A 9376-nucleotide genomic window follows, 5' to 3' on the forward strand; every position below is an offset into this window, starting at 1 on the left:
CTGTGTTAGTTCATGAACACAAAGAAACTTCAAAGTATTCCAATTGTATAATCTAATTCACCAATCACCACCCACATGTCTGAAACAAGAACAATATAGTTAACTTATTTGTGATCATCAATAATTAACTTATTTTATACTTTTTAAAAGCACTCTCAAGGTTTAGATTTTTTTCATAGATCTTCATAGATTCATTGACTTAACAAAAAAAGGTAAAGCCACAACATTGAGAGAGGAGAATTCCCTAACACAATGCAAAGAGCATGATACCACCTTTTCCATTGTTTTTTTTATATATATAGAGAAAATGAAAAGAATTGTCTCATCTGTAAATCCACTTAAACTTAGATAATCAAGATACACTCAAAGTAGCTACTTAGACAGGTTGCAAAGTAAAGAACAAATTAAACAATTCTTCCTCCTTATTCACCCATTTCTCAAGAGTATATATATCTATACAATGCTAAAGTTTCTGCCAAACCTATTAACACATGGTTGTAATGATACCCATTATCACAACACTACTAGGAAATCAACACCCAAATTGTAGCAATAATACCCAATTCACATTACCACAACTACTACCAGAAAAGAGAACGAGGCTTTTCTACAGAGAGAGGAGTCCATAAGGTGAAAATCAGAAACAAAAATTGAAAGCAAGAATAAATTAAACTACAAATTAACCAAAACAGAGAACACTTAAATGACATGAAGAATTAAAACAAATCACTATCTTTTGTAGAGAAGGATGCCGACCCAAAGAAAAATCCAAATACAACTTGCAAACAAAGAGAAAACCCAAGATGTAGACAATGACAAAACACCAGTAAAATATCAAACAAAAATCAAACCTAAACAAAACAAAGGAAAATAAATTATTTTTCTTAACCTGAGGCCGAGTGACTGTGTTGTATAGGTCTGAGATGGATTAACCCAGAAATCGGACAACATGCAATCAGAGAATTAAACAGAAGACGAAATATTTGGGTTCGAGGTGATTTTCAATTCCTGCAAAATTAACCAAATTCAATCCACCCAAAAGCAAGAGGAGGTTAAGAGGATTGAAATTTATACCCTTAATTGCCCAAAATCACCACTGATTCGCCGGATAGAAGAGGAGGAGCCGCCGGCCTTTAGGGTTTCGATTCGGCCGTTGTGGTGGTCCGATGAACAATTAGAGACCACCATCGAGTTCATGAAGTCAAGAGGAAGCTGAGTGGGGTGGTGGATGATCCAAACGCCGCCGGAATCAAAGGCAACTTCGGCGAGGGAAAATCGGCAAAACCTTGATTTTCCTCCGCCGTTTATCGGATGAGAAATCCGATGGCACCCCTGCGCTCAGAAAGAAATGGCGAGCATAACTTGGCAGGTCCCGCACCTCGTTGCGGTTGGGAACGACGATTCGCCCCTGCGAATCTCCAATCGGGTTCTGGGTTGGGTTTTTGAGTGCGGCGGATTTCTGGGTGATTCACGGGTATGGGGAAAGGAGGATGAAGATGATCATCAGTCGTCGGACGGAGAAAGAGTGGTCGGAGAAAACTCACGACGTAAGGGAGAGAGATGAGAGAGAAGATAGAATCAGGAGGTCGAAGAGGAGAGACAATGAGACGAGTTTAAAATAAGTGAAGAGAGAGATCGAGAGACAGAGATCGAAGTGAGCTGAGAGATAGATCGACCTAGGTTTTTAATTTTTAGTATATCTGTATATGTCTAAGTGTTGGGACTTGGGAGTAGGACAAAAAAATTTAAGTCAGAAAAAACACATTACATATCAGTGTTAGGATAAAAAATTATAAGTGTTGTTTTAAGATATCAGTTAACAATTTATACTGATGTCTTTATAAGTTCTTAGAAAAATGACAATATTATATATCAGTTGAAAAAAACCATGTGATATCTAATAAAGTTTAGAAATCAGTTAAAAAATTATCTGATATTATAATTTTTATAATATCAGTCACATTCAAATCTGATATAAAATGGGTGATATCTATTGACAATATTCTTGTAGTGCTATTAGACTATTACTCATAGTCACGGCCTTAAGACATGGAGTCATGGACTGATGGACCTAATTCAAAATAGAACCTAACTATAGAAATTAGAAACTTGATTGAAAATGAAATCTAACTACAGTCTACAGCCACAGCCCACAGGAACCTGTTTTCGACCAAATAAAAAAAAACAAAAACAAAAACTATAAAACTCTAATTAAAAAAACAATTAATACAAGTATACAAGTTATACACTTATACTTATACAAGTACAACACAGTTACACAGTCAACACTATTTCCATCGAGAACCACCCACCAAGTCTAATCACCTCTTCACCACCATTATCACTCCTGCGAATCCTATCCATCGTAGCATCCCCTTTTTGCTCACTTACATCACCATAAAGATCCCTAAGTTTTACAAGATTGCTAGATGCAGATGTTCTATCCTTGCTCCCATCTCTTTGTGGGCTCAAATGATGTGTGGTGCCAGCTTGCAAGCTCCGACTTCTACTCCTGCTCCTACTGCGGCTCCGACTCCTACTCCTATGGGAATGTCTACCGCCATCACGGCTACTCTCATAATAGTCCCTTCGGCTTTCCCTCTCTGCATATTTTGACCTCCGATCATAATCAGAACTTCGTTCTCTATCCTTCTCTCGCTCCCTAACTCTATAGTCTATCCCTCTCTCGATGACTTCGTGGTACGTCTTCAACCGGTAAAGCTCTTTGAAGGAGGTGTGCGCCAACGGAGGTGTGCACTGCAGATCGGGTTTCAGATCGATGGAGGTGTGCGCCGACGACTATGCAGGTGAGATTGTGAGGCTGGGTATTTGAGGGAGTGAGGGAGTGAGGGAAATTTGGTGCGCTGGGGGCTGGGGTTTGCTGGGTTACTGGGTATCCGAAATTTCGAATATTTCGCCGAAATTTACCGAAATTCGGTCGAATTGGTGTTAAAATTTCGGACCCCCGAAAAAACGAAATTTTCGACGAAATTTCGCCGAAAACTTCGAAATTTAAACCCTTGGTTATAATTATATAAGGTTGTCAAGTTTTTTAAATTTTTTTTTATCAACTTCTTATTGATTTAATGATTTATTTCTTTTCAATATTAAAAGAGATCTTAAGTCCAAATTAATAGAAATTTTTTTAAAAATTTCTCAAATCCATCATGTCCTAACCAAATGTCAATTGGATGGTAAAATCTGCAATTCAATATTTATTCGATCTGATGCAAATTTGTAAAAATTAAAACCTTTTCCAATGAACAAACATTCCAAAATGTTGCTATGTAATTATAATACTATGTTTTGGTAAATAGGTAATTATAATCTTATTTAAAAAAATCATGCATCCTAAAATGCATTTCCCACCAATACTCGTTTCCTAAAATGACCATAACGACTTGATCATCTTAATCAAATTATACGGGTTGGGAAATCGGACAAAAAGGGAATTTCACAAAATTTGAGCTCGAAAAGCCACCGACTATCCAGTATCCAGCAACTTGTAAAACGACCCGAAAGCTGAGAGTAGTAGGAGGCAAAGGTTAAGGTTGCTGAGAAGCCGAACGTGAATCATCCATGAAAATGGAAACGTGGGTAGGGGCGAAGGACACAAATTAAAAAGTTTTGTTTGGTTGGTTTGGGAATTTCTGACGTTCCCGATTCTCCCGCTTGTTTCGTTTACCGATTTTTCTGGTCACCCGGTCGTGTTATGCAAAGCTATTTGTAAGCTCACACACAACCTTCTCTTTTTCTCTCTCCGCCTCTCTGTGCCCCTTTTGAATCTCCTCTTGGCTGCCTGCCCAATCTCTGTGTCCGAACATTTCAATTTTACACCTTTCGATTTCGTTTTTCTCTATTTCTTTCTGGGTAAGTTTCCCTTTTTGTGTTTTCATATCTTATCCTTTTCAATTTACTATTTTATTCCTTGTTGTGTCTGATTCTCAAAATGGTATTGCATTTGATATTTTAGGTTACTTGTTACCCTTTCTAGCCTCAATTCTCAATTGGGTTTTTGTTAATTTTGGTTTTCTTATCTCGGGTTATCCGATTTTAATCTCCCCTGTTTCTGTAAGAGTGAATTTTTTGTATCATTGTGTTTCATAAAATAGGAAAATCATTTTCAGTTTCATGATTTTGTTGCATATAGTAGCATGTTCATGCTTCATATTCGTATCCTGCTAATGCTTCTTTAAATGCTTGATGAATGTTAGAATATCGAACTGCGGTGGATAGATTGTCATTGAAATATGTGTAACTTTTTGGTAGGCTTTTGTGAATCTTTGGGACATTCAAAGCGGGGATTCAAGAGTAAGGTTGCGGTTGTTGAAGGTGTAGGATGGGAAGGGTAAAGCTAAAGATTAAGAGGTTGGAGAATACAAATGGGCGTCAAGCAACTTATGCTAAAAGGAAGCATGGCATCATGAAAAAGGCTAATGAATTATCTATACTATGTGACATAGACATTGTCCTTCTCATGTTTTCGCCAACCGGAAAGCCTTCTCTATGCAGCGGGAAACGCAGGTATGTATGTTCATTCTACTATTAACAAATTGAAGAATTTTTCAACCTTGTCAGAGGATACAAGGAATCACACGAGTGTTTCATGATTGCTTTGAAAACTATTCAGGTTCTTCAAGAAAGATAAGTCTTAGTTAGGGGTGTGATTTGGATTGGAAAATCCGAATCCGACCGATTTTAATTCGAAAATTTCCAATTTTGGAACGTTCGAATCAAATCCGAAATCCAAAAATGTCGAATTCTAAAAATTCTGAAAAAAATTGGATTGGAATTGGAATGTTTTTGTAAATTCTGATCCAAACTGAATTCCGATCCGAAAAATTCCAAAATTTTCCAAAGGCATTCCAATTCGATATTTTTGAAATTATGCTAATTTATTCCGTATTTATATTAATATTATATCATTTATTTAATTTTCTACTATATGTTTCATTAATTTGTTATTTGTTTCAAATATACATATACATATATATTAAAAAAAATAACTAATACTATTAATATAAAATTATGTATATTATATATATGTGTATCATAATAACATAAATGCTGACAAAAACACCCACATTTTTTGTACATGTAATTTCTAAATATTTGAGTTTATTATATTTAAAATTTCAAACATGATATATATATATATGATATTCCGAAAAAATCCAAAAAATTTTGAGAAATCCAAAAAATTCCGAATTGGAATGAGATGTTGAAATTCCGATTTTTTGGAATAGAAATTTTACTCCGAAATTTTTTGGATTGGAATTGAAACACTTTATTTCCGATCCGATCCGTCCGAAACATACCCCTAGTCTTAGTTATCTAAAATATAAGCAGTTGATTGAGGGGATTCAGTTAATGAATGTCTAATGTGAGAGGCACCTTAATCCATTCAACTATTTAGGTTATTTACTTAATTATCTTCATTTTAGGAGTTTCAAATTACACTGCGGACCTAACAAGTAAGAAGACGGATAATTAATACATTTTATGCGCTTATTGGTATTGATATTATATATATATATATATAGAGAGAGAGAGAGAGAGAGAGAGATAAGTTATTTCAGATATTTACTTATGATAAAGAAAAGATAAAATAATATGACATATCATAACATTTTCAATTTTTGTTTAGTTTTGAACTAGCCTTGTAGTTTTATTCCGAGCACATGATATTTCCAAGAGTATAACCTTTAACCTTTGATCATCGTTATCAGTAACTTGCCCTTTTCTCTTTTTGTTGAGTTTAGTAGCATTGAAGAGGTTGTAGCAAAGTTTGCTCAACTAACTCCACAGGAAAGAGCAAAAAGGTAAACTTTTTTCCAGGTAAGAAAAAGATCATGTATCCCGTTAAGTTTAAATAGATCCTATCTGAATTGCTTTTCATTGGATTTGAACAGGAAATTGGAAAGCCTCGAAGTAAGTCCCTTTTGATAACCTATTGATTTATTTATTAATAATGTTATCATTCTTTCTTTTCTGTTTGGATTTAACATATGTATTATCATCACTGCTATCTGTTACATTATTTTTGTTTTCTCATTGAGAGTATAGGCACTAAAGAAAACATTCAAGAAATTGGACCATGACGTAAATATACAAGAATTTTTGGGTACAAGGTACGTAAGCTTACAGTACTTGGTTAAAAAAATTTGGTCTGAAATTTGTACTTAAATTTAATGTTTTTTCTTTTCTTTTTGTTTCAGTTCTCAGACAACTGAGGTAGGCATGCGAACCCATATTTCCAATGTTATCTTTTATCACTTAACTATTTTGGTAATAACTGTTCATGGTTGCATGTTTTAATAGTCCTCTCTCTTTTTGAACAGGACCTGACTAACCAATCTAGGTTATTGCAAACCCAACTTTCCGAAATAAAGAAGAGACTAAAGTGAGTGCCTGAAAATTTGGGTTGCAGAATCTTGTTTCTGGTTTCATTCATTTATGTTACAGTAAAACTGTACTATGGTTAATGACCACTCTATACTAATTTTATACCAATCTTGAATTCTGCAGCTGTTGGACTAACCCCGATAAGATCAACAGTGCAGAACAGTTGGGGCAAATGGAAGATTCACTGAGAGAATCGCTTAACCAGATTCGAACACATAAGGTATCCTCTTGTTCCAGTTGTAGGTCTCATTTGAAGAAATTTTAGTGTATTCCCAGTGCCATGGTAGGATTGTACTGCTTGATAGCAGTGGGTAATTCTGTGATTGTTTTGCTCCAAGTTTTAAGCTGACCAATATTATATACCATTGAAATTTTGCCACAGATATTTGATTTTTCTATGATATGTGCCCAAGGAATTGTAGAAATGATTTGGTGCCTTAGTTTTTATTTCCTTTCTTTCCCTATGGCCTGTGATTTGGTGCCTTATTTTGATCTCTATTAATTTGGAATTGTACCCTAAAGGATAGTTAGTGTGTATGATTTCATTGGAGTTTCACCAAGTGTTGGCAATTACTGCAATACACAGTAAAATAAAAAAGTTGTTACCATTAGACAGAAATAAATATATAATTACCTGAATATCCTTTTTTTCTGTTGTTTACAAATGCCATCACGTTGTGCTACCTTTACTTTAATTAGTTCTAGACCTTGTGATATTAGTGCTATCCATTTTTCTGTTGGCAGGAAAACTTACAAAAGCAGCAACTTATGTCATTAGAATGCACTAGTCAGGTAAAGAATTGCTTCTGGGTTGAGAATTTTTCTGATGTGTTATTTACTTATTATTATGGTCAAGCATTTAAACTAAATTATCCTTATCTTGCAGTTCCAAAATGGGTTGCATATACCCTTCAGCATGAATGCTGACCAACAGCTCCAGCCAATTTCATGGATTCCTACTAATGAAAGTCGACATATGGTTTTACCTGAGGACCCGAACTTGCTTTCCAATAGGTGAGTGGTTGTTTAAAAGTACATCCTAGTTCTCCTATGAATCTTATTTTGACTGATTCCTTCCAGATCTTTGTGTAAGAAGATAATATAGTAGAAAAGAAAAGAAACATGCTATATTTATAAGATGAATCTTTTTATAACACAGAACACCAAATGGAACCTTTATCTATTAACTTTTTTAATATTTTAAAAAAAGAAATTTATGTATTCCTCCAATGGTGGATTTCCTTTATCTAACAAGTGTAACTGTGAACTCAATGGATCAATATCTTTTTCTAGGGATATGGAATGCTCTGCAAGTTCCTCCATGGGGAGTTATTCGGGTTACCTTGCCACAGGAAAAAATTCAGAGATTTCTAATTCTGGGCAAGAAAATGGTATTCTTAATGACTTAAGCAGAAATGCACCTCTGAGGCTACAACTGGGCATGCAATTTCCCTACATGCCATACAATCTCAATATGCTGACTGATACGAAATTCCAACCAGCAGCAGAAATGAGTCCCCAAGAAAACCCTCTGGAGTATCATGTTAATGGAAGCTTTGAAGCTCCTAGACCTGATTTCTTCACTACCCAGCATGGTTGGGCTCCTACATCTGGTCCTTGTGCTGTTACTATGTTTGATGAGCATTTATATTCCCAGGTCCGCTTTCTCCTATTCTGGATTTTCTTAATAAATATTTTCTTGCTTGTTACTTGTATGGCTTGTCTATTAAACTGATTTTTTCATTTTTAATTGAATTTCTACCTCCTGGAAATATGAAAATTGAGATAGAAGAGAGAGAATATGTCTACCAAAAGATAAAGTGTTCTGTTTTTCGTTTAGCTGAACTTTGTGTATTAGTGGAGTCTAACTTTTGTTGTATGTGGCTGAGGTAACCAATTACTTCCGTGAAAACTAGTTATTCCCCATTGCACATTCCTTTTCTAATGGATATGATAATGTAATGTGATTTATTTTCTTTGGAAGTAAACTGCAAGGTCAATTGTCTTTATTTTCCTCATTTCTTTTAACGTGTCATATGCCACCTTAGAATTCATCTCTGCATTACGTTGCATACCCCCATTATTGTATGCTCTTTTCTGATACCAATTGGAAGGCTTCTTTTCTGTTTTATAGTTGAAATCTTATAAGCATCTTTATTGCTGATGCAGCAGTCAAATTGAGATCCAAGAGTGATTTTGTGGTTCAGCCACTGTTGGAGTTGCTGGAGAAATTTGATGAGTGCTTGAGAAATATACTCATCCATCAAGGTTTTCACAGCCATTAGTTTTGCCATGGAAATTTAGAAGGCAACCACTGAGTGATGTACAGCACGGGTTCATCACATAACGGCCCTGTCATTAGTCCCTTCCCAGAAGGAATGACGGTGCTGATGCCCTGGAATGAGGCACGAAAACCTTAATGTGAGATCTTCTGTGTGTTTACTATAAATATATATATATATATATATATATATATACACATATATAATGTAGGTTCTGTGAGTTTTTTTGCTCCCTCCCCTCATTTCTTGGCTGCCAAGGTTGCTAGTGGCAGTTTAGGAAACTGCCTTCCCTTGCTCCCTCTCAGTTATCTGAGCTGTAAATAAAAGTACATATATAACAATATAGTAAAAAAGTATAAAATGTATTGGAAAATTTGTCTACAATTCTATGTTGCTGTCTATATACATTGGAAATTATTTTATTTCATTCCTCGCCAGAAGGATAAACCCTTTCTGGACATTGCTAGCCTAGTGGTGTTGGGTGGACAACAATGACTAATGAGATGCCCAGGGATTCAGGAAATTCCAGCAAAACATGAAGTTGGTAGTGGAACCACAAAGCAACTATTCAGGCACAGTCTACCCTGACCATGCATGTATCATTTTCACAACTTTGCCATTGTAATTTCAAATTTTGAAGATGAAGATTTCTTTTTATAATATTTATGAACTTGGCCATTGGGATGTGC

General features: G+C 35.2%; 1 protein-coding gene across 3 annotated transcripts; it reads left to right on the forward strand.

The window, feature by feature from the left end:
- Window positions 1-3504: 3504 nt before the first annotated feature.
- Window positions 3505-9376, forward strand: LOC147295150 (agamous-like MADS-box protein AGL30). 3 transcript variants are annotated; one of them, XM_086231314.1, is made up of 12 exons: window positions 3505-3870; window positions 4270-4524; window positions 5763-5822; window positions 5913-5931; window positions 6067-6131; window positions 6219-6234; window positions 6342-6403; window positions 6529-6625; window positions 7150-7197; window positions 7292-7419; window positions 7699-8062; window positions 8575-9376. In XM_086231314.1, the coding sequence occupies exons 2-12, from the start codon at window positions 4340-4342 to the stop codon at window positions 8584-8586; spliced, it is 1056 nt and encodes a 351-aa protein (XP_086087440.1). In that variant the 5' UTR covers window positions 3505-3870; window positions 4270-4339; the 3' UTR covers window positions 8587-9376. The 3 variants fall into 3 exon arrangements, with proteins under 3 accessions (XP_086087440.1, XP_086087441.1, XP_086087442.1); XM_086231315.1 differs by having other exon boundaries at window positions 3505-3726; XM_086231316.1 differs by having other exon boundaries at window positions 8578-9373.

Source organism: Dryas octopetala, chromosome 2 (genome assembly GCF_963921425.1).
Source record: "Dryas octopetala chromosome 2, drDryOcto1.1, whole genome shotgun sequence".
Classification (NCBI taxonomy): domain Eukaryota; kingdom Viridiplantae; phylum Streptophyta; class Magnoliopsida; order Rosales; family Rosaceae; genus Dryas; species Dryas octopetala.